At 28.0% G+C, this 26,301-nt stretch overlaps 1 protein-coding gene across 6 annotated transcripts in view; it reads right to left on the reverse strand.

Moving 5' to 3' along the window:
- Positions 1-3,226: 3,226 nt before the first annotated feature.
- Positions 3,227-26,301, reverse strand: part of LOC107454330 (alpha-tocopherol transfer protein-like) — a 62,815-nt gene continuing 39,740 nt past the window's right edge. For 3 of the 6 annotated variants that reach the window (XM_016071516.4, XM_016071491.4, XM_016071499.4), the window contains exons 2-6: positions 14,563-14,800; positions 12,705-12,947; positions 8,880-9,073; positions 6,810-6,920; positions 3,227-3,556 (exon numbers count right to left, since the gene is read on the reverse strand). In XM_016071516.4, the coding sequence (XP_015927002.1) occupies positions 3,383-3,556; positions 6,810-6,920; positions 8,880-9,073; positions 12,705-12,947; positions 14,563-14,782 (942 nt within the window). In that variant the 5' untranslated portion in view covers positions 14,783-14,800 and the 3' untranslated portion in view covers positions 3,227-3,382. Of the gene's footprint in view, positions 3,557-6,809; positions 6,921-8,879; positions 9,074-12,704; positions 12,948-14,562; positions 14,801-19,843; positions 19,955-20,076; positions 20,167-20,775; positions 21,000-26,301 lie in introns of those variants that run through there. The other 3 variants (XM_016071507.4, XM_043052597.2, XM_043052596.2) reach the window with 3 other exon arrangements.

Genomic DNA, 26,301 nt, shown 5'->3' on the forward strand with positions numbered 1-26,301 from the left:
AACGAAGACGAGTAGGAAACTATTAGAAAAACCTTTGAACAGGCAATCATACTGGTTTTGATATTTTTATTCTAGTCTTCTTCAGTAATGAGTTGCACAATTTTGTTCAACTTTTCTTTTTCCTCGCGTAAGTTATCGTTTGCGTCCCATAATATGAATGCTTTTTCTTTTCATTTTTGAAAAGGTTTCTAAAAATATATATTAAAGCAATCTACTCGCAATCAGAAACCCTTTTTTTCTCTGGCATGCGATTATGCAATTTAATTTTATTCTAAATCCTCTTCAAGAAAAAATATTGGCCTCGAAACGTGATTTTGGTTTTCCTTGTATTCTTTTTGTGTTTAAAATTGCTACTTTGCGATGCTACAGATATTGCGGTTGTGCCGGAGTCTTGTTGTCTTACGTTGGGGTTCATTTTACGACTTATTTAATTTGATAACTTGTTAAGTAAATTAATCTTCTTTTTAACAATATATACATTTTGAGCCGAGATGGCTCAGGGGATAGAGCGTTTGCCTTCCAATGCTGCGAACCGGGTTCGAATCCCACTCGATACGAATTCCGCAACCGGCTTGCACCGACCACCAACCCCTTGCCTTCAGGCTAACCGTGGGAGGCTCTCGTGGCCTTCCTCTCCATGTAACGCAAATGCGGGTTAGCTCCATCAAAAAGTCCTCCATGAAGGCAAATTTCTCCTTATACTCGATCCTTGTCTTCCGGATTAGGTTCAAAATTACAAGGCTACGGAGGAGTTGAACATTAGTAGTCGTAAACCCATAAAAATTGGGTCGGCTGTTCAACGACGGTTATAGAATAAAATAAAATGTATAAATTTTACAATATTTATTCTAAAAATCATTTTTAAATTTAGTAATGAGTACTGAATTATTAATTTTAATTACTGAAGTTTCTCTACACAAAAATTACTGCAATGGGAAAATTTACCCACTAAATAATTTTAAGAGTTAAAACTAATATATTGTAAACTGGAGATTTAATAACTTTATAGATTGTAAAACCCCACAAAGTCAATAAATGATAGCAAAGAATCAGAATAGCTATGGCACATTCTTTTCTGGCACAGGTAACCGAAATTTGGATCCTGGATTAGGCTTTTCCCAGACTATGCTGTAGTATAAGTATCACAAAATACCAGTCTGTTTATATGTAACGCAAATGCGCTTTAGTTTTATGCAAAAAGATAGCTATTTTCAGTTTTATGTAACCGATATTGTTATCTCTAATCTTCGCAGATTGAAAGTGAAGTTTAATAGCACAAGGACCAGCAACAGTATTCTTCGCCAAACACATGAGTTGTTGAAAAAGTGTAACCAAATCGTACGATATTTGAACTAAGTTTTACACAAAACTAGAAAACAAATAAACGAATTAAAGAGGAGAAAATATAGCTAGTATATTTAGAGGTAGAAGGATTTGTGCTTTCCTAAAAAAACACTCTCTGAGAGAAAAGTCCTTATTATTCCAATCCTTGTTTATTTATTGGCTTATTCAGAGATCCCCGCCTCGTGAGTCAGCTTCAAAATTATGACAAAAAAGATAAGAAAATTCATGATCTCAAATCAATAACGTGTATAATCCATTCATAAAAGAAAAGCTGATGATTCACGAGGTTATTAATGTAAGTTTGAATACCAGGTAATCAAACTTACATTAAAAGATCTTGACATTAAATCTATACTTACGACAACATCAGTATTTTGCTTCCCGCTTCTTTTTTTTTTCTTTGTATGGCAACACTCGTTTAATGCCTTTTTAAATTACTTGATAATAACAAAATTTTGATAAAATTAACATGCTCTTAAAGAGTCACGACACAAGATATAGGGCAAAAATAATGGACACCACCCACCACAGGGCAACTACATATAATAAGTGGTGATTAAAAAATTGTCGCCAACCGAACGCCACTTTTTCGCCAAAAAGGCATATGTACTTTATTTTATATTTTTAAATAAATATGGAATTGTTATGAGCATTTAATAATATTCAGAAAATTTCTTTATTCCTTGCTTGTGTCTTAAAATTTTTCTTCGTTTCCTTGTAGTGTTTACCATATTTTGTGAGATTCTCCTAGAGAAATACTTTTTTTATTGTAAATTTTGAATCACTTTTTCAGGAATGAAAAGTTTTAAACAATTAAATAAACTTGATATTCACAAATTAATCATGATTTTAATTATTTTTTAATCGTTTAAAACTTTCAATTTTTGAAAAAGTTGCTACATGTTTTAAAAAAAGATCAGTGTAAAAAATGTTACTACTGGCCACTGACCAATAGCGAAATTTCCTAATTTTGCCCTATATAACTGGATATCAAAACAATCCTATTATTATTTGCTAACTATCTTTAAGCAGAATTTACAGAGACATTCTGACGCACCAAAAACTCATCAACCATCTTCAAAAACTCAAATTTGTCAACGACTTCATCACAGTCAGGCTGCGATTATTATAAAAATTTAGCTTAATTTAGCAGCTTAATTTGTCTTAATTTTCTAAGCTTAATTTATCCCAATTTGTAATTATTAAACATAATAAAATGATACACAAAAACTATATTTATAAATTTCATTTCAATTTTAGCATATCGTACTTTAACTATTTGCAAAAAGGTGAAAGAACAGATGCATATATTAAGCTCAATAAAGAAATCAGATAGAAAGGATGAGCTTACAGATGACAATCAAAATAAAGTATTTTTAGAAGTAAACGAAATTGTAATTTATGATGTTCTGAACAATGCCCATTTAAAGTTTCTAAGAATAAATTCATTATCATACCATTACAGACACTTTACACAGACAACTAAAATAATTACGGAAAAATAATCATTAAATATTAGGGGAACCGGAAAGTAATGTCGTTTCAGAACATTAAATATTCGTTAGTCTTTTAAACCAATTCATTTTTTCGATCCGGCATTTAAAGGTTGTTAATTATTGATTAAAAATAAAATCTCGATAACAAATATCAAATGCACCGAAACGATATTAATTTCCGATCTCCCTAATATCTTTCTTCTGTAATAAATTCTTTCTCTTTCATTTAATCTTTAATTTTTACTAGTTCTTCTTTCTTCTGCTAGCAATTTTTACCTTTTTCATTTTTGTTCAGGTTTTTTTTATTTTTAAATATCAGACGGTTTCTGCTTACCGATCTATTATATTTTTTGCTGAAAATCCCCCCCCCCATAAATGTTCATACATTGAATATTCAAAAAAGAACATTTATTTATATCGAAAAACAATACAACTGATATGTATTAAATGCAAATCTTTCTCACACAAAATAGGAAAATGATACCAGTAAGAAGAACACACACACACTAAGGCATTATTTTAAGTTAATCATAGCATTTGTCTTAATCTTTGTAACCATAATTCAATTGATCCAGAACTTTTTCAGTGTTTTCTTTAATTACATCCTTGTATATGATGTTATCGAGTGATTCAGCTTCTCCTCCATATTCAAGTGGAAGAACAGAGGGACTGATGTAATCCAGTAGAGCTGACAAGTCCGAACCGTGCAACATTACCTGCAAATGAAGAACTTTCAACTGAAAATAGTTCATGTGTGATACAGTTTGAAACAACAAAAAAAAACGTATAGTGCGACTTTCTGGAGAACTCCTCCAGACACCCGTCTCGCGTCATGGCTGGTACTATGGTTACGAGGAAAGGTCACTTCGAATAGGGGTGTGGGGTGAATAGTTTTGTCTTAATCTTAGCGTAGGTCGTCGTGAACAAATTAATCGACACCTTCTTTCCTCCATTTCACCCCCATTAAAAATGTGCTCTCGCTTGTTACCATAGCAGCAGACAGCCCCAGACTTTCAGTCTGGAGGAGTTCTCCTCAAAGCCGCACTATAGTTGCTCAGTGGTTCGAGAATCGCACACCTGTCCGGAGGTGCCGTGGTTCGATCCTCGACTCCGCTGAGCAGTATCAGGGGTACAGGAATCTGGAGAAAATTTTCTTCCCCTTCAGATCTATCTCTAAATTGAGGCAGAGACCTCACAAATGAGGGGTACTGCCACCTATCCGTGGGGTTCTGAGATAATACACACTTTCACCTTTGCGGTGTACTCTTATCAAACGAAGGGCGCACCTTCCTGAATTAATTCACAACATGGTCAATGACTGGCGATCTTAGCTTGTACAAGTGTCATTAGAATCAACAACAACAAAATTAATAATTGTGTATAACATAAAAATATTAATATCGCTGAAGCTCAAAAGCCGTTAATATGCACATTGATGGCTCAGTGGATAAAGCGTTCGCCTTCCAGTGAGATGAACCGGGTTCGAATCCCAGCAATAGCTGGTCAATACGAATTCCGCACCCGGCTCGGACTGACAGTGCTGACGCAAAATATCCTGAGTAATATACGGATCCTATGTTAGAATTTCTTTGACGTCGATCTAACCGTGGCAGATTTTCATGGTTTTCCTCTTCGTGTAACGCAATTACAGATTAGTTCCATCCAAAAGTCCACTACGAAGGCAAATTTCTCCCCATACTTGATCTAGGAGTTCCTTTGTCTTCTGGATTAGGTTCAAAATTTCAAGGCTATGGAGTTGAACATTGGTAGTTGAAAACTAAAAATTGAGTCGGCTATTCAACGACGGTTATAAAATAAAATAAAATATGCACATTATCTAGCTTATCTGAGGAATAACGAGGATGATCAGTTAAAGTGCAGAACCGTATCATTAAAGTTCAAAAAGTTTGATTTTCTCGTTCTATTTCATTGTTGATTGTAGCCATTGACTTGATTCTTTAGAAAACTAAATAAATAACACTATGATAATTCCCTTAATTGTAATAATATTTTAAACCGTTTTATCTTTTATATTATAGTTTTTAAAGTGATTGATGGTTGATTTTATCAGCTAATATGTTGATTGTTTAACTGTAGTAACTTGATTTTTTTGAATAGGGAAAAATAAATAAATGACATTGCTATTACGTTGCTGCTGTTCCAGCTAAATTCTTATTTTCAGTTTAACAAATGAATAGTAGGCAATGTGCATATTATCTAGGTAATATTCAGATTTCCTTGATAATTTGGAAAAATGAAACAATATTCGGCACTTTAACGGATCAGCTTATCTAATTAGTAGAATAACTGATTTCTACACTTTAGCGATAAGAATACTAAATTATGCTCTAAGTTTGATAATATTTCCTTTTTGATTTAACGCTCTTCATTCAAATTCGCGGATAATATTCTGCATTCCGCGTATGAAAATAATGACGTCAACTTCTAAAATCATTCAGGATGGTCACGTGCCTGATGTCATACTTAAACTTATTTCCAGTAACAATTCTTAAAAATATAACTAACATAAAAAATTGGTCTTACTTTTGAATTATACTCCGTTGCAAGTTCAGAATCTGCGGTATAGTATTTAAGTAATCATCCGAAACTGCGTATTATTTTATTTCGAAACTATTTTATTTCGTTATCAAATTATACAAATATGCTTTCAAAGCAGTATAAAAGCTTTTAAAAGTGCTATCATTTACGATATATACCATATTATTATTAAAAAAGGTTATAGTTTCGTAGTCTACTGGAATCCTAGACTTGGCGACATATTTCGATAAATAAGGAGAACATTCGCTCTTGAAAAAGAAACGATTGTATGACGTTGCAAGAACATTGGATTTGATTGGACCACTAAAACTAGAGCGTCTTATTCTGACATGCTTTTAACTAATCAAATGCGAAATAAAGAATTTTTACTTTTGTTTCGCTGTAAAAAAAAAATTCGTCTGCAAGAAACAATATTTAATATTCTTTCATCAGTGTCTGTAAATGCGAACTGAAAGACTTATATTTTTTATGACTTTTAGATATCATTTTTATTAATTCTTATTACGTGTTAATTGATTATTGTAGTCAATAGTCAGATAATAGAACAATATTCTTATCAATAAGAAAGAAAGCGAAGAAGAAGCTGTTGAAAGCGAAAAGATGTAACTTGGTTTAAAAAGTTGGCGATATTGATATACGTTCTCTGGGAGCTTGGCATCCATTTGGCGTGCACTTAGATGAAAATAGGCTTTCTCCATAAGGATAATGGTTTTTTCTTAACTTGCAACAGAGTATAAAGAAAGAAATCATAGCGTCTAAATGTGTTTCGTTATTATTTTCAGAGCAAAAATTGAAAAATAAGTGTTTCAAAAATGTCCCATTGTTATTTTCTCGCCAATAAGCGTCAAGTAAGGATCAGGAGGAAGAAAAAAATGTCTCAAAACCAATTATTTCGTTATTTTGCATAAAATAGACAAGTTATCCATTCTCTAAAATAAATTGAAAAAGTCAATGATATATTGCTTTAGAATTCGAAAAACACAAAAATATTTTAAGAATTTTAGATGAATAATGCGCTAATTGTATTAAGTATTATTGCATATTATGTTGTGGGTGTGATATCATCTTGACGATACTTATCATTGAAATGTTTGGTCTTTTAAGTTTTAAACAAGTGACGGTATTTTTTAACCAATAATAATTAAGAGTGGAAAAACAGCTGTTCCATTTTTATTTTCTGACAATGTTAAAACATCTGTTTAACGGTAGACTGCTGAATAGAGTGTTATGGTTTGTTGCTTTGTAAAGTTCCTTGAAACTGATCCTTAGGAATTAAATAAAAAGACTTTTTTTAGTACCTAATGATTCGTCTCTGTTTGTTATTGATTCAAAATTCTGAAGAAGAAAAAACATAAAGCTTAATATATAACTTCAATTTAAATTTCTTAAATTCAAACCTAGCATACTTACTCGACGTTTTAATTTTGATGTTAAAAGAGGATAAATTATGGACCATGCCAAATTAAAAAGCTTGTTTTCTGATAGAATGTGAAATCCTTTGTACCTTGCAGGAAAACAGTGCTGAAAAAAAATTAAAAATTAATTAGACATATAAAAAAAATTATCAGAAACAGTAAACAACATGTTAAAATATACTAACTTTTATCATTTAAATTTTTTTAACGAGATTCATAACAGCTGTTTGCACTTCCTGAATTGAAGGAATAAGAAGGTAGAAAGTAGTTCATGTAGGATGTTTCAAAATTTGACCAATTAATTTAGAGCATTAATAAATGGCATCAAAAATATTAAAACTTAGCAAAGAACATGGGGTCGCAATCCATGCTTAGAGGGCTTAAAATCGAGAAAAACATATCGGGAAAAAATCACATTGGTTAGACGCGTGAGAATTGTTCCACGGTCTCCACACTCACCGGATTTTAATCCGTGTGACTTTTTCCCATAATGTCACCTCATATCAGGATTACATTTCACTTGCGGATCACAGCTCGGATTGTCATCGAAAGACATTTGTAAACATCAAAAGCACAACTAGCATCTTCGAGCAAGTCAGGGGAATTATTTTTACGTCGTTGTAGACTGTACAATGACAATAGTTGGCACTTGCGCAGTTGGCGATCCCATTTTAAATGGTGCATTTTCAACCTCTTGATGCCTTTTATCACTCCACTGGATTTGTCGGTCGAATTTTGGAACGGCTCGTATCATACCGAACTAACATCGAGTTTATTAATTTATATTTAGTAGTTTAATTAAGTAATAGTTTAGAGCTCAATAAACGGAAAAAATATTATGCTTCTAATGGAAAATTTAACTTGAGATAAATTAGGTTCATTTTTGAGATACTCAAAAATCAATTAAAATAAGTGTGCTAAAATTATAAACATTGAATATTTTATATATTATTAGTTGGTGCACCATTTGCTAATCCTGGAGTACCGGGATGTTGGAATACCGGGTTAGATGAAGGGTGCCGCGATACAACGATGACTGCCAATCAAATATTTATCCTTATTATAATCGTAATTTATATTTATTATATTCATGAGAGGATTTTTTGAGTAAAACTAATCCACACTTAAGTAACATGGATAGAAAAACTATTGGGACTCAACCTTAATCCGTATACCCGTAGACAGCCGTGTACAAAAAAGAACAATCTGCACCAAAAACAAATTCCCTATCCACCCGACCTTTCCCATTCTTGAGCAAGACCTTTTATATATTACTAACACTAAATGTTAATACATTGTCCTAGTCTAACTCGATTAAATCACAGTAACAAAGTAAAATGTCGGCTACACAAAATATCACCAATGATTTGAAACACAGATTAGAAAAGAGATGTAGAAATGCATGTTTTAGGAAAGTCAGGTTTGTATTTTCCTCAACTTCGAATCATCATCATTTCGTGGAACGTCGCCAGTGGCCCATTATGCAGTACTAGTACAACGTAGATAAAGTACTACTGCTATTTCTTTCGAATTTCATAAGTAATTATGAATTTCGTCAACCAATGGCTACTGACTAGAAAATATTTACAATGCTGGTTGTTTTTGTATTCAGACTGTTCCACGCTGTTGCAGCAAAAGGTGGTTATTTTAAAACATTGTTTTACAGTTTTCTCAGTTAACAGCACCATCTGTTGCAGAGATTTGTAATTAATTTTGATGTTAGGTTAAAATAAATAGTTGGCTTCCTACGCATTTTAAATCTCTGTCTTCTACTACTTTTCTTAAACTAATTTTTCAAACATTGCAGAGATTTGCAACTTTTCTAAGCATTGCAGAGATTTGTAACTAATTTTGATGCTAGGTTAAAATAAATAGTTGGCTTCCTAAGCATTTTAAATCTCTATCTTCTTCTATTTTTCTTAAACTAATTTTTCAAGTCGTAGGTTTATTTTGCGCACCCCCTTTGTTCAATTTCAGTTCGTATTCTTTAAAAAAAATAATTACAATAATACAATAACAATTACTATATCTTGATACATAACATATGATATTCGTTTTACTCTACCTGTGTGGAATGGATAAGGAGAAGAATATTAGCTGGAGTGCACATTTTCATTTGCGACCAAGAAAGTCCCCGGGCATCAAAAATCATTCGATATCCACAAACTTGTGAAGCGGGAAACTGTATGGAATGAATTAGAATAGCAGCAATAGCTCTAAATAGTTGTTCAAGGTTATCAGAATCAGGATTCCATAAACCTTAGAAAGTAATATCAGAAATAAAATAACAATATTACATAAAAAAAATAATTTACAAAACTAGAAAGAGAAAAAAAAAATTATACAATTCGAATAACTTTTGATTTACTGATTGGATTTTTCAAAGTATTCAATTGCCATCGTGATAGTTCAAGAAGTCCATGTAGGATATAGTCGATGAGTTTTTTATATCTGGACGTAGTTCGAAATGCGTGTTTACGAGAATGGACAACTCTCGAAATACGTATTTATGAAAATGGATACTGCAAAAACTACTCCTTTTAAGTTTTTAACTCAAATTTAACAGCTAAACAGGAAATTGCGTGTTTACCTTTCCTTACTTATTTCATACATGATACTTGATTCATTACTTATTTCATACATTACGGATGTAATTTTTCTGGTGATGTTCTTGTATTCAAAATTCTAAACGATAAAAGTGAGTCTTACTATTCTTAATTCCTATAGCGTATATTTATAATCATTATAATAAAGTTACAACCTTTTTAAAACAACTGTTGACTTTAAAAATCTTGAAGAAAAAAAAGACTAATTTTAGAAAGTGTACCAAGAGATTTAAGCAAATGGACGAGATTACATTACGAATCTAATTGGATTTATTAGTTTATTCCTAAACAAAAGAAAAAAATGCTCAAAAAAGAAGTTTGAAAATCACTATGTTTATTTTCGTAAATATCTGCATCTATTTTTTAAAACACGCATTATTAGCTTTGAACATTTTTACAAACGTGCATTTTGAACTTTGTCCATTTTCTTAAACACACGTTTTAGAGCTTTGTCCATTGTCGAGCTCTGTCCAAATTTAAAAACTCATCGACGAAGAGTTAAAAATATTGTGTTAATTATTAATTTAGTTACGAACTAAACACGAAAAATGCGGTTTATCTTAAAAAGAATGTTCCATTATAACCACCCTTAATATATATTTTTAGAGCTCTTGTGGAAAATCCGCCAAAAAGCATATACACATTATGGATTTACAAATTTATATTTAGGTTAGGAAAATACTAAAACGCTATTAAACTCTAAAAAAATTTCTACTGAAAGGGGAGAAAATAAACAAGAAAACCTGTTATATTGGTGGAAAAACAGATTGGTGTTTAAAGGCTATTATTAGAAATATTTTAAGTTTCATAAAAGAATCAAACAGGTTTTGACATTTTTCCTCAAACATTCCACACTATTGTTTCTTTTTCGCTTAAATATTAATTTATGACCCTTAATGATTATATTTTATTGCTCCACTTTTCGACAAGGATTCTAAACTTAATTACAGTAATTACAGAAAACTCAATATATTTTGGATGGATTAAATGGATTAAATATTTTTTTATTTGAATGGATTAAGTATTTTTTTATTTGAATGGATTAAATATTTTTTTATTTGAATGGATTAAATATTTTTTTATTATTATTTTTCTGCATTTTTCGGTTATATTTTCACAAACTGTGAAAATCGAAAACGTCATACTGTCAATTATTCGAATCGTTTACTACAAAGAAAATTTCATGATTATATCAAAAAAGGATTTTTGAAATATATTATATTATTTTAACTTATATTATTATACTATATCGTTTTTATTATATTATTTGAAATTATATTATATTATAAATTATTTATTATATTATTGAAACTTATATTATTTTTTTTAATAAAAATTGATGTAGAACAATAACAATGATTTAACTCAATGAAAATTCAATTTAATAATAATTTAATTTAATAATTTTAATTCATAATAACGCAATTAAATAATAAGTGAAAAATATTTACATTTTTAAAACACAAATGTTTTTACATTGTATGAACCGTTATTTTTATGCTCAAATAAGTAGAATTGAAGAAAGAAAAAAACGATTAAATTGTTTTCAAGAAATATCACCATAAAAAGCAAAATTTTTATTAAAGCTTTCAAAACATCTCAACGATCTTTCTATCAATTCCTTCGAAAGTTGTATCATTATATAGATAAATCTGATATAAAACATCAAAGAAAGCCAAAAGAAATTTAAAAAATTAAAATGTCGTGCAAAATCAAACTTACCTTCTTTCTCTCAAAGAATATTTTAAGTGGTTGTTATAAAATAATTTTTAGACATTATATTAATTTTTTAAAAGTTATGTAATCAATTGAAGCACTATAAAAGTTATTTGAAGAATAGATTTTCTTTATTTTAAGGAGAAACAAAAACGGAAAGCAACAATACAAAAATCATTGAATGAATAAATATGAAATTTTTCGCCTTTTAAGAAAAAAATGTAAGTAACGTTCTGAGATTAAAATGTTAGTGATGCAGATTCTCTTAATTTTATGTCCAACTTAAATGTCCACGTATTCTCTAGGTTGAAAGATGACCTTACTTATTTAAAAAAAAAGATAAAAANTATAAAAAAAAAAAAAAAAAAAAGATTTCTTTTTAGTCGATATTGGTATATTGGGGTGGGTAAGATTCAAAGAGAGAACATGGAGCAATCTGGAGAGAAAAAATCGCCGGCTGTCAAATGATAAAGAATAAGAAGTGAAACCCCTTAGTCATGTAAACAATGAAAGTGAACAGTTTTTTATCATTAGTTAATTGCGTAAATCCAATAAAAGAATTATAATTATTAGGTATCAAGTTTTATATGCATCTTAGCAAATAAGGTCTGACAAATTATTATTTTTTACAAATTCGACATAAATTATCTAATTAAAAACCGTCTTCGGTCAATTGGTCCGTTCTCATTAACTCTCCATAGGTAGGCTAGCAGAGGGCATTGTAAAACTTAGTGATATAACAGTACTCCGCATGCGGCTAATGTCTGAATAAATGCAAATCCTTGGTTAATTTATTTAGTTTTCAGGGAAAATTTTTGCCTTCACTAAAAACTAAATACTGCAAGAAGGTACTGTAGAAATTTTTGAAACAGATTACAGCCAATAAATCTCTGAAGAGAGTAATATACGCGCAATTATACTAAGGAACTATGGAATATACTAAGGAATTGTACTAATGAACTTTGATATACGTGCAATTATACTAAGGAACTATGGAATATAGTAAAGAATTGTACTAAGGAACTTTGATATACGTGCAATTATACTAAGGAACTATGGAATATAGTAAGGAATTGTACAAAGGAACTTTGATATACGTGCAATTATAAGCTGAGGAACTATGGAATATACTAAGGAATTGTACTGAGGAACTTTGATATACGTGCAATTATACTAAAGAACTAACAGAATCATGTTATTTTTGCCCCATATATCCGTCTATCATTTCAAATTTTCGCTACCGAACCTAATAATATTACATGCCATGTATAATGTTTTTTGTCGCCGAACCTAATAATTTTGACTATCACATCACGTCTAACGTTTTTTTTTTTTTTTTTTTTTTTTTTTTTTTTTTTTTTTTTTTTTNTTTTTTTTTTTTTTTTTTGTAACTGAATCTAATAATTTTGGTTACCAGGTCATGTCTAATGCTTTTAGTTATAATACCTAATAATTTTCGTTGCTGAATGTAACAATGCTAATTAAAGTTGTACAATAAAATTGAGCAAGAGATCATATTGATAAAAAAATATAATAAAATATGAAATAAAATATTCGGAAGACCTCACCTACTTTAAATATTGCCACTACACAACCTTGCCTATCACGATATGGTAAAAATCCTATATAATTTCTTAATATCAGTTGGATAACTATATCGGAGTTGGAGCTATCGAAGATTTTTCGATGGTCTCGCCTAAATATCCAATAATTTTGGAGGAGTTTGAAGGCTCTTTTCACGTTGAACTTACGAGCTCGGAGGTATTGAAGTAGGAAGGCATCGTCCATTGGTATTACAAAGTTTTTTTCTTCTGAAATGTCAATAAAATATTAATTAAATTAAGGCATGAAATATGGAATAATATACAGCAAGTGAAAAATAATTTACAGCTTATCTACAGGATTTCTAAGTCGAGAACTCCTCCGATAGGAATATCTGAGGTTGTCTGTTGCGACGGAAACAACAGTAAAGAACAATGGCAGTGAAAATAACGTATCTCTCTCAATCTAAACTAATGTAAAACAGTTTACCCGACATCCCTATTCGAAATCGTTTATTGTCGTAAGCACAGTAAGCGCCTGCAGGCAAGACTCGTGTCTGGAAAATTCTCCTGATAGCCGGACAATAAAGTCTTTATGTTCTAATGAATATTTTGAGTAGTAATATTAACAATTGACTACTGGTAGTACGATTAGCTTCAGCTATTGGGCTTAAAAAAAATAAAAATAAAATTCAAAAAAAAAAACAGGTGAAAGAGAGAAAAGCATTCAGAACTATCTCTTTAATTGAAAGTCAACTTCAACTAACTTTAAGAGTGAACTCCTTGTTTAACTATTCATATCAGTTAATTTTAAAATGAAAAGAGCAATGAGAAATCACTGGATTTGGAGCTAACTCCTTATTTTACCAATCATTTTAACTAACTTTAATATCAAAAGAGCTAGGGAAAATCACTAGATTAGGAGCAACTCTTTATTTTACCAATCATTTCAGCTAATTTTAAAAGTTAAAGAAATAGGGGAAAACACTGAATTTGAAGTTAACTCCTTATTTTACCACTCATTTCAGCTAATTTTAAGATGAAAAGAGCTATGGGAAATCACTGGATTTAGGGCTAACTCCTTATTTTACCAATCATTTTAACTAACTTTAATATCAAAACAACTAGGGAAAATCACTAGATTAGGAGCAACTCTTTATTTTACCATTCATTTCAGCTAATTTTAAAAGTTAAAGAAATAAGGGAAAACACTGAATTTGAAGTTAACTCCTTATTTTACCACTCATATCAGCTAATTTTAAAATGAAAAGAGCTATGGGAAATCACTGGATTTGGAGCTAACTCGTTATTTTACCAATCACTTTAACTAACTTTAATATCAAAAGAACAAGAGAAAATCACTAGATTAAGAGCAACTCCTTATTTTACCAATCATTTTAACTAACTTTAATATCAAAAGATTTAGAGAAAATCACTAGATTAAGAGCAACTCTTTATTTTACCAATCATTTCAGCTAATTTTAAAAGTTAAGGAAATGAGGAAAAACACTGAATATCAAGTTAACTCCTTATTTTACCACTCATTTCAGCTAATTTTAAAATCAAAAGAAATAGGGAAATATCACAGTATTTTTAGCTGGCTTCTTATTTAACCACTCATTACAGATAGTAATTTTACAATGAAAATCACCAAGAAAAAATGCTGCATTTTGAACTAGCGCTTTATTTAATCGTTTATTTCAGTTAATTTTAAAATGGAAAGGACTATAGGAAATCACTGGATTCAGAGCAAACTCCTCATCTGAGCTATAATTTTAAAATGAAAAAAAAAAAAAAATTGGGAAAATCACTGGATTTGGAACTAACTTACAACACTCAGCAATAAAATGACATAATGCAGTAGTGCATATGTAATAGTAATTACTTCTTATAAGAGCCCTAAAATCCTCCAATGCTTTGATTTTAACCTCTTCCGTTTCCCTAAGTTGAAGTTTTGCTTCTTCAACCATGCTTGGTGTGAGGTAGTCCATAATATAAGGTAGTTTTTCTTCGGTGTCATCCATTTTGGATTCGGATAGTTTGTCGAAGCTGGCTGATCCGCAAAGTCCCAATTTCAGCCTTTTCATAACTTTTGCAGAAGACATCGTAGATCATTTAAAGAACTAAAAATTGATCAATAACAATAGTTTATTAAGAGATTATAAAATAATTGTAAAATTAAAAACTGTTAGAAATTTTACTATTATTAAATTATATTTAACGAAAAGATTCTAGATGGCAGCATCAAAAATTGTTTGCGTTGAGAAATTTTTTCAATATTGAATTTTGTTGGTTTTGTTTTCTGCAGTATAATTAAAATTATATTCAACAATAGACTCTAGAGGGCAGCACAACATATTTATTCAGAAATGTTTATTTTTAATTTATAATTTCAATGAAATTTAACTGTTGATAAATTATATTTTACAGTTGTAGAAAAAATTTTAATTAAAAAAGCGCCTTGCAAACTAAGAATAATTGTAAAATTAAAAATTGTTAAGAATTTTAGTATTATTAAAATTATATTTAACAAAAAGACTCTAGATGGCAGCATCAGATATTGTTTGCGTTAAGAAATTTTTTCAATATTAAATTTTGTTGGTTTTATTTTTAGTAGCATAATTAAAATTATTGTTTGCGTTAAGAAATTTTTTCAATATTAAATTTTGTTGGTTTTATTTTTAGTAGCATAATTAAAATTATATTCTAAAATAGACTCTAGAGGGCAGCACAACATATTTCTTACATTCAGAAATGCTCATTTTTAATTTATAATTTCAATGAAATTTAACTGCTTATAAACTATATTTTACAGTTGTAGAAAACATTTTAATTAAAAAAGCGTCTTGCAAACTAAGAATAATTCATTAAACTAAAGATAGAAATACCTGTTAAAACATCACGCCAATGAATATTATATTATAAACATATAAATATTATAGGAATGACTAACATTTAGATTCGATCATTTTGTAACATGTGTAATTAAATATCGAATTCCAACATTATAGAACATTTAGTTAAAAAGCTGGATTAGATTAAAGACACATTGAATAGGTATATCATGCGAATTTTAATTATAAAATTAATTTAAATACATATTCCAGTTTTAAATGATATTTTGATTCGTAATGAATGTGTAAATGTGATATTTAAGCCACTTTTCTTCTTATTTCCCCTGAAAAAAAATTTCATAGAGAAAACTTAACTGTGTGACATGAACATAAAGCAAATAATGTATGATGATATTGTTGAAAAATGTATTACTATTTATTGTGTGTTGATTCGTGATCTTTTTTTTCCAATTTTTTAAAAAATTTATACGAATTTCAAATAAGTAATTAAGTTAATTTTGTGAACAATTTGTTAAGTATTAAACAAATCGCAAAAAAATAAATCAAAACTCTTTTAGTCTTTAGAAAATTAACAAAATTACACAGAATATTTAAAATGAAATAAGGCTTATGGTGCTGACATCTCTTGGATGATTATTCTAACTGTTTTAGTAAATTTAATAACAGAGTGTATTGCCATCTCTATAGTAAACATATAATTATGGAAGAACAAATTCTTTTCTTTTTTTTTTAGAGGCAATTCTTTATCGTGTATTTTTATTCTTTATTTAGAAATTATTGGCCGGTTCAGATTTATCACTTAAACAAGTTTCAAGAATGAAATAAATTTTAAATAAATAAGATAAGCATGCTAAAAAAAGTTTGCAAAACTAACGTATTTCTAAAGTATTCTTAGGTTTAAAATCTTAATGTAATTAACCATTGCGAGCATTATTTCTATGGCATTGTTTTTAAAAATTTCAATAAATGAAATAAAGATTTAAATAAATTCTTTCTTTTTAAAAAGACAAAACGATAATCGATAAACTTATATTATCTTTTTTCAAAGAAGCAAAATTTATGAATAAAATTATCAAAAGAATTATCATTAGTCAATATTTTAATTATAGTTGCAATAATTTATAATTACAATATTATATTTATAATTACAATAATTTATAAATCTAGATTGATTTAAATAACTTCTTTCTTTTTAAGAAAGCGAAACGATAATCGATAAACTTATAAATATTATCTTTTATTTTCATAATCATACATTCAAAGAAGTACAATTTATGAATAAAATTATGGAAAGAATTAAAGTTAATAAATATTTTTTATTTAATTTAAACGCAAACCATAGAAAAAATATCCCGAATAAATTTAGATAAAATAAAAGTAAAAAATAATAATAATAACTATTCAGAAAATGGCTACAATAAATCAAGAAAAAATATCAGAAACATGAAACGATATACATAAAGCACATTAAAAAAAATTTCACATTTACACAGTTTTATGATGATAACCAAAAAAATGGTTTATGAGTTTGTATAGAATCAAACACACTTTAATTCCAAAATGAACAAAAAAAAATTCATTTTCCTTCCAAAGACAGGAAGGGATTATGCTGGTTTATAAAATTAACACGCATCATAAAATTAATACCATTTATACCATTTACCAATTAAAATGTTCTGAAATATCCTTTTCAGACTTTCAAAATTATAATAATAATAATAATAATAATTTAAAAACATCTTCATAAAAGGTGTGAAGTGGTTCTAAATTCTCTGCATAAGAAACAATTTTGGCTTTTTCTAATCCAGATAAATGGAATAAATATAAGTTACCTTTATTAAGAAGTAAATTCAAGAAATAAATTTAAATGAGATATTCTGAAAAAATCAAATTCTAAGTTATTAATTGAATGTCTTATTCCAGAAAAATCTTGCGAAGAATTTTTCAATTCAATGTCTTATAATTTTTATTCCAGAACAATCTTGCAAACGGTTTATCAGCTCAATATTTTATTACTTTTATTTCTGAATAATAAATATAAAGAATTAGTTAAAATAAACAAATTAGACAAGTTAAAATAAGCAAATTAGACAAGTTAAAATAAAAATAATAAAAACTTTTGCGGACAAAAAACATCAAAAATCGGAAAGGATTCTCAATTCACTGCATAAAAAACAATTTTGACTTATTCAAATGGAGATAAATGGATTAAATATAAGTTACCTTTATTAAGAAGTAAATTCAAGAAATAAATTTAAATAATAGATTCTGAAAAAATTAAATTGTAATTAATAAATTGAATGTCTTATCCCAGAAAATTCTTGCTAAGAATTTTTAATTCAATGTCTTATAATTTTTATTCTAGAACAATCTTGCTAACAATTTATCAGCTCAGTATTTTATTACTTTTATTTCAGAACAATAAATATAAAGAATTAGTTGAAATAAACAATTAGATATAAAAATAAACAATTAGTTAAAATAAACAAATTAGACAAGTTAAAATAAAAATAATAAAAACTTTTGGGGACAAAAAACATCAAAAATCGGAAAGGATTTTTAATTTACTGCATAAAAAACAATTTTGACTTATTCTAATNGTAAATTAAATATAATTTACCTTTATTAAGAAGTAAATTCAAGAAATAAATTTAAATAATAGATTCTGAAAAAATTAAATTGTAATTAATAAATTGAATGTCTTATCCCAGAAAATTCTTGCTAAGAATTTTTAATTCAATGTCTTATAATTTTTATTCTAGAACAATCTTGCTAACAATTTATCAGCTCAGTATTTTATTACTTTTATTTCAGAACAATACAAAGAATTAGTTAAAATAAACAATTAGTTAAAATAAACAAATTAGACAAGTTAAAATAAAAAATCATAAAAAATTTTCGGGACAAAAAACATCAAAAATCCGAAAGGATTTTTGATCACTACTGCATAAGAAACAATTTTGACTTTTCCTAATGAAGAAAAATGGATTAAATATAAGTTACCTTTATTAAGAAGTAAATTCAAGAAATAAATTTAAATATTAGATTCAGAAAAAAATAAATTTTAATTAATAAATTGAATGTCTTATCCCAGAAAAATCTTGCTAAGAATTTCTTAATTCAATGATTCATCAATTTCATTACAGAACAATAAATGTAAAGAATTTACAAGTTAAAATAAAAACTTTTCGGGACAAAATTCATCTCCCAACAAAATTCATGTTATTTAAAACAGCTTATACATTAACGACAACCTCTTCAAGTAGAAATAATACGCGTATTATTTTAGGAATTAATATGCGCATGCACAAAAAAATTACGACAGACGTAAATAAAATTCATTAACTTAATATCAGAAATCCTACAGCACACAAATTTTTTAATCCTTTAAAAAAATCGTACTATTTAAGTTAACTTAAATGTTTAGAAATTAATAAGAAAGCAAAAGTTCCGATCTTTACTCATAGTTTGAATAATTAATATATATAAACAAAAAAAAGTATTACTACATAAATTAACTTATCCGTAGTTTATCAACTCAGTATTTGATATAATCTATAAATAATTGCCACAAATAATTGCCCTTATCAAAAGAATAAACCTTTATCTAACAATAACAAAACCTTTATCAAAAGAACAAACCTCTATCTAACAATAACAAAACCTTTATCAAAAAGAATGGACAACTTCTTTTTCTCGGGAATCAAAACCATAAATTGAATTTGCTTTACTTACACAAACAACAGCTTCTTAAGTATAAATAAATAAGAAAGTTAAAAGTTCCAAAATTGGTAAAATAAAGTATAGATTTTCTTTTAATTAACTTACCCTTAATTTATGAACTCTGTATCTAATCTAATCTTATCTGAGGACAATAGTCAGACACGAATTTACAGAACATTTATCAAAAATCTAGATTTTTTTTAAAATTACGTTAAAAAATTACGTAGCTAAATTACGTTCTAATATGTATTAATATCAACTACAACTTCCATTAAAAAAAGGAGTCGATCTTCATTGCTTCAACAATAAAAACACAAATTTTAAAAAGAATTAATTAACTAACCCACAATTTATTAACTAAATATTTAATCTAATCTTAAAAGAATTACAATACACAGAATTTACAAATCCATTATTAAAAGTCAAGAATTCTTTTTCCGAGAATTTTGCATTCAAGGAAATTCTCATTATTAACATCAATTTCTTTTAGAACAATTATATCAAAAAGAAGTATCGATTTTCATCCATTGATTCCGAAAATTAAAATATAAATGAAAAAAATATATTTTAAAAAAAAAATTAACTTACCCGTTATTTATTGATTCAATATCTGGTCTAATCTTGCAAAAATTGCAACACAAACAATTCTAAAAGCCTTTGCCAAAAATTCAGGAGAGTTTTTTCACCGAGAATCAAAAATTCAAACGAAATTCAATTTCTTTTAGTACAAATAAATTAAAATCAAGTATCGATTTTCACCCATTGTGCTTCCAAATATTAAAATATATAAACGAAAAAAAAATTTTTTTTGATTAACTTACCCGTTATTTATTGATACAATATCTGGTCTAATCTTGCAAAAATTGCAACACAAACAATTCTAAAAGCCTTTGCCAAAAATTCAGGAGAGTTTTTTCACCGAGAATCAAAAATTCAAACGAAATTCAATTTCTTTTAGTACAAATAAATTAAAATCAAGTATCGATTTTCACCCATTGTGACTCCAAATATTAAAATATATAAACGAAAAAAAAATTTTTTTTGATTAACTTACCCGTTATTTATTGATACAATATCTGGTCTAATCTTGCAAAAATTGCAACACAAACAATTCTAAAAGCCTTTGCCAAAAATTCAGGAGAGTTTTTTCACCGAGAATCAAAAATTCAAACGAAATTCAATTTCTTTTAGTACAAATAAATTAAAATCAAGTATCGATTTTCACCCATTGTGCTTCCAAATATTAAAATATATAAACGAAAAAAAAATTTTTTTTGATTAACTTACCCGTTATTTATTGATACAATATCTGGTCTAATCTTGCAAAAATTGCAACACAAACAATTCTAAAAGCCTTTGCCAAAAATTCAGGAGAGTTTTTTCACCGAGAATCAAAAATTCAAACGAAATTCAATTTCTTTTAGTACAAATAAATTAAAATCAAGTATCGATTTTCACCCATTGTGCTTCCAAATATTAAAATATATAAACGAAAAAAAAATTTTTTTTGATTAACTTACCCGTTATTTATTGATACAATATCTGGTCTAATCTTGCAAAAATTGCAACACAAACAATTCTAAAAGCCTTTGGAGAGTTTCACTTTGGAGAGTTTGGAGAACTTCAGGAGAGTTTTTTCACCGAGAATCAAAAATTCAAACGAAATTCGAATTATTGACCTGATATCAACTCGAGCTTGTTCAAAACATAGATTGAAAAAGTAAAAGCTCCCTCTTTTACCGGGAGATACTAGAAATAAAAATACAAATGAAAAAAAAAAATTTAAGGTCAACTCGCTAGGAGCCCCCTCTTAGTTTTGACAACTGGTTTGATAGGTGCAATCTTCTAAGACGTTTCGAAACCTTCTCATCATCTAATTTCGACAAGGAACGAAGAAAATAGAAACTGAGACGTTTAAAACCCATTCATTTTATCATCAGTCTGCAATATTTTTAAGTGGCAGGTTAAAAAAATCATTGAATAGATATGTTCTGAATTTTAATCGGTATATTCTAGAAAACAACAAACAACTTTCGAACCTTGCGACGCTAATTTAAATAAGGTTATGACCGTGAATTACGCTTAAAGGAAACCTACCCTACGATAATGGAAAAAGACACTTTCAGTTTTTGATATTTTTTTTAATTTCTTAAGAAATACTCAGAGGACTACTTTGTGTAACTTAAGAGGTGTTTAGTTCATGCAAATTTTAGTACTTAGCTATAAGGTTTAGAGTTTTCGGAGGATTGAGGGACCGAGAATAAATTGCGAAAGAAACCTAGTATTTTTGAACACCCTATGTCAGAAAATCAAGCAATAAGCTCGAAACTTCCATCGATTTACGAGTTATTTAGTTACTAGTTTACAAGTTACTTTAGTTGTTATTTGCAATAACTGCATAAATTTAATTACGAAAGAAAACTAGTATTTTTGAACACCCTATGCCAGAAAATCAAGCAATAAGCTCGTAACTTCCATCGATTTACGAGTTATTTAGTTACTAGTTTACAAGTTACTTTAGTTGTTATTTGCAATAACTGCATAAATTTCGTAAACTAAGCTTAAATATTTATGGAGATATAGACATTTAAAAAAAAAAAAAAAACTAATTTTTTTTTGTCCTTTCTTTGTTATGACTTTAAAAGTAGTCCATAAAATTAAACAAAATTTTTGGAGCAATTTAAAATTAATTACAAGATTATTGTTCAAAAATGTGAAGAAAACTCATTGCAAACCATGCAAGATATGAGAGTTTAAAGTATTTCAATTATAAAGCACATGAGAGGGAAAAAATTTACTTTTTTTCATAATTCTGTAGTGAATCGTATTTGGCAAAAACTGGAAAAAGTCTTATTTGAATATCTAAAAATTTTGAACGTTTCAAGCAATTTTCGAAGTAGTTTTTGTATTTTTCAAAGGAAAGCGTCAATTTTTCAAAGGAAATGATCTGGGGTTTTCCACTAATTTTATTTTCCAATCTGGTAAATTACACAACTCTATAAAAACCTGTAATAAAATTTGTAGAAAACCCTTTATCGTTTTGATCTTTTTTTTAAAAAGTACAAAAATTACTTCGAAAATTGCTTGAAACATTTTAAATTTAAAAGACATTCAAATCAGATTTTTTTCATTTGTTGCCACTACAAAATTATAAAAAAAAAAATTTATTTTAATTCTTTTCGCGCATGCTCTTTACAATTGAACTACTTTAAATACTCATATCTTTCACAGTTTTTAACGAATTTTCTACAAATTTTAAAACAACAATTTTGTAATTAATTTTAAATTGTCCAAAAAATTTTGTTTAATTTTATTCAATATGTTTAAAGTTATAGTGAAAAAACGAAAGTCGAGAGAAAAAAAACTAAGCTATATGAAAATTTCAACTGTAAAATTACAAAAAAATATGTATTAAATACCTCTTTAAAAAATTCGCTAAGTTCTAAAAAATGCATGTTAAAATGTTTTTAAAAAAATTCTTCAAATTTTAAAAAAGTTAATAGTCTTTTTTTCATTAATTTTCGCTTTTATTACTGAAGTACTTAAAAAAAATTAGATTCTTAAAAAAAATTAAGCATTTTAATAAGAAAGTAAGTTTAAATTTTTTTAATGTAATCGGAATAAAATCAAGAATATTCTTTTTAATAAGAGTGCATATAAGATATCAGTTTTTAATTGCCATTAGTGGAAGACATAATTACAATAATTCATTTTATACCAATTTAATAATTCAACTAAATTATTTTCTATTGATTACTTAAAAATCCATTATTTAAAAATCTATTATTACTATTATCTATATTATATAAAACGCTAATACGTACGTATGTATGTATGTATCAATAAAACCGATGATATTTCTTTTCTCGCGCTGGTGACAGTTTTCATTTTTAATTGATTGGATTCGGCGCGCAAGAGCACGTAGTAAGCAACCAGATAAAAATTTCATAACTGTACATTATCAGGTTGTTCAATTCAGATTCATGCACTAAAAACATGACAATATTTAATTTAAACTCAATTAGGAATTAATTAATTAATTGAAGTGAGAATGCTTTAAAAGGCCGCTGTTGAATTGATATTTTTCTACTGGGAGCTACCTAAACGTCTAAAAAACGTTTAAGTGTTTGTATTGAATGCATTGAATTTTTTTATATTTCGCGTTTATTTATGCATTGAATTTTCACGCTTTAAAATGCAGAATATTAGTGAAGCAATATTTGATAATTTATTTTGCTAATATGTTTCTTATTTAGCTAATGTTTTGATTTTTTCACCATGTACAATCTAAATAGCTAATATACTTTTTTAAAAGCCAATAAGAACATTGGTAGAATTCTTCTACATAAGTACAATACTATGTCTTTGATGATAAAATACTATGTCTTTGATGATAATATATTATGTCTTTGTGCTAGAACATTGTGTTCATTGGCGAGCGAGCGCAGCGAGCCATGGTTCACGGCGTGAACCACATAGGATTGCGTAGCAATTCTCGGAGGTTGGCGAGCGTTAGCGAGCAGGGGGCGGAGCCTCCTAGTTATTAGTAATCAATAATGTGTAGATTTTCGTAGCAGATAGACAAACTCAATTTAAAGTTTCCTTACCTAAAAAACTGAAATTCATTTATTAATAATAGTTAAAAGAATTGCAGAAGGCAACAACGTATCAATCTTAACAGACTGATATTGTTTTAAAACCTAATTACAATTCGTTAAATATTAATGACCTGCCAGATGTAAATAGTCGTGTACAAACTAGTTAATATCCGCATGCATAAATGCTTGATGCATTCCGTAAAAAAGATTTATTGGAAGGTTTTCTTTGACAAAATTAACAAGTCTACAAATTAAATACTATTACGCATTTATTTTTGTTGTCTTTATTGACCTAATACGCACTTCAAGCAACAACCTCTACTTAAATTTCTTCTTTATAAAATAATTAAAATCTAATTTGCTTCCTCATTTCAAGAAAACACTTAGTTAAGATGTCAGCGATAAAAAATTATAAACATTAGGCGGAAGATATTTATCATACGAGTTTGTTTCAATGAAAAATGGAAAATATAGATTTTAAAAAACAAAAATTTTGTAAACTTGTGAAACAAAAATGTATCATAGTGCTTCAATACATAAAATTTAAAATTCCTAATAGTTGCACGCTATTTTAAAAGTTCTTATAAAAGTACAAAAAAAGCCTGTGAAACGAAAATGTATAATAGTGCTTCAATACATAAAATTTAAAATTCTTAATAGTTGCACGCTATTTCAAAAGTTATTAAAAAAGTACAACAAAAAAACCTGTGAAACTAAAATGTATCATAGTGCTTCAATACATAAAATTTAAAATTCTTAATAGTTGCACGCTATTTTAAAAGTTCTTATAAAAGTACAAAAAAAAAACTTGTGAAACAAAAATGTATCATAGTGCTTCAATACATAAAATTTAAAATTCTTAATAGTTACAGGCTATTTTAAAAGTTCCTAAAAAAGTACAAAAAAAAACCTGTGAAACAAAAATGTATCACAGTGCTTCAATACATAAAATTTAAAATTCTTAATAGTTGCAGGCTATTTTAAAAGTTCTTAAAAAAGTACACAAAAAAAACCTGTCAAACGAAAATGTATCATAGTGCTTCCATACATAAAGTTTAAAATTCTTAATAGTTGCAAGCAATTTTAAAAGTTCTTAAAAAAGTACAACAAAAAAACCTGTGAAACTAAAATGTATCATAGTGCTTCAATACATAAAATTTAAAATTCTTAATAGTTGCACGCTATTTTAAAAGTTCTTATAAAAGTGCAAAAAAAAAACTTGTGAAACAAAAATGTATCATAGTACTTCAATACATAAAATTTAAAACTCTTAATAGTTGCACGCTATTTTAAAAGTTCTTAAAAAAGTTCAAAAAAAGCCTGTGAAACGAAAATGTATAATAGTGCTTCAATACATAAAATTTAAAATTCTTAATAGTTGCACGCTATTTTAAAAGTTCTTGAAAAAGTACAAGCTTTTTTCCCATATTACTTTAGAGACTAATTACACAAGCCTGCGAAATTGAACTTTTGGAAAAATACAAGAGAAGTTATTGCTGATTTATATGTTATTTGATGTGCTGATTTCGAAAATGACCTTCATTTTTCCCAATCACATCAGGATTTTTTATAAAATCGATATTAATCTTTTTACTAAAATCCTATTTGGAAAAGAATTCTCTCAAACAATTTTGCATGTACTGTCCGGCAACTGTTCTCTTCATTCATTTTGATATATGTAAAATTTAATCTTGTGAAAGAAAATTGATTTTCGAGCTATCAGCTAATTTTTTAAAGGTTAAAATGAATAAAAAATACTGTTACCAGACAGCACAAGTCACCTCTGGTCGAGAAAAAAACAATAAGTTCCTTGCGTTCAAACTTTTTACACCAGATTCTAGAAGAAAATCACCAACATACCATTGTAATTTGTTTTTATTGATATTTTATTGAGATAACTGACGTAAAATTGACGATTGACTAAGAATAACAAATATTGTGTATGTGTATATGAAAGTTTGAAACAAAAAACAAAACAAACAAAAATCAAAACAAGCAAAAAACAAAAGAGAAAAGTTTCTATTTAAGTACATACTCGTTTTCCTCTGAAACTTATTTTTGATGATCTTCTTTTATGCTTAATCTCAGGTTTATCCCGAGCTATCATCCAACAGTAGTCAGCGAGCATGTTCTTGTCCCATCTTCCTTGATATTTACGCTCCATATCTTTGATATCTTGATGGAACCTTTCCCCTTGCTCTTCGCTGACTGCTCCTAAATTTTCAGGGAAAAAGTCCACATGTGAGTGAAGGAAATGCATTTTTACACTCATGGAGCAACCCAGCGTTTTAAATTTGTCCAGCATTTTCGTTACGATTTCCTTATAATCAGGATCCTTGTAGTTACCCAGAAATTTATTGACGACATCTTTGAAAGCAACCCAAGCTTCTTTCTCCGTTTCTGTCATGTTAGTCTCAAATTCTTTATCCTTCATGAGTTTGCGGATAT

The sequence above is a fragment of the Parasteatoda tepidariorum genome, chromosome 9 (assembly GCF_043381705.1).
Source record: "Parasteatoda tepidariorum isolate YZ-2023 chromosome 9, CAS_Ptep_4.0, whole genome shotgun sequence".
NCBI lineage: Eukaryota > Metazoa > Arthropoda > Arachnida > Araneae > Theridiidae > Parasteatoda > Parasteatoda tepidariorum.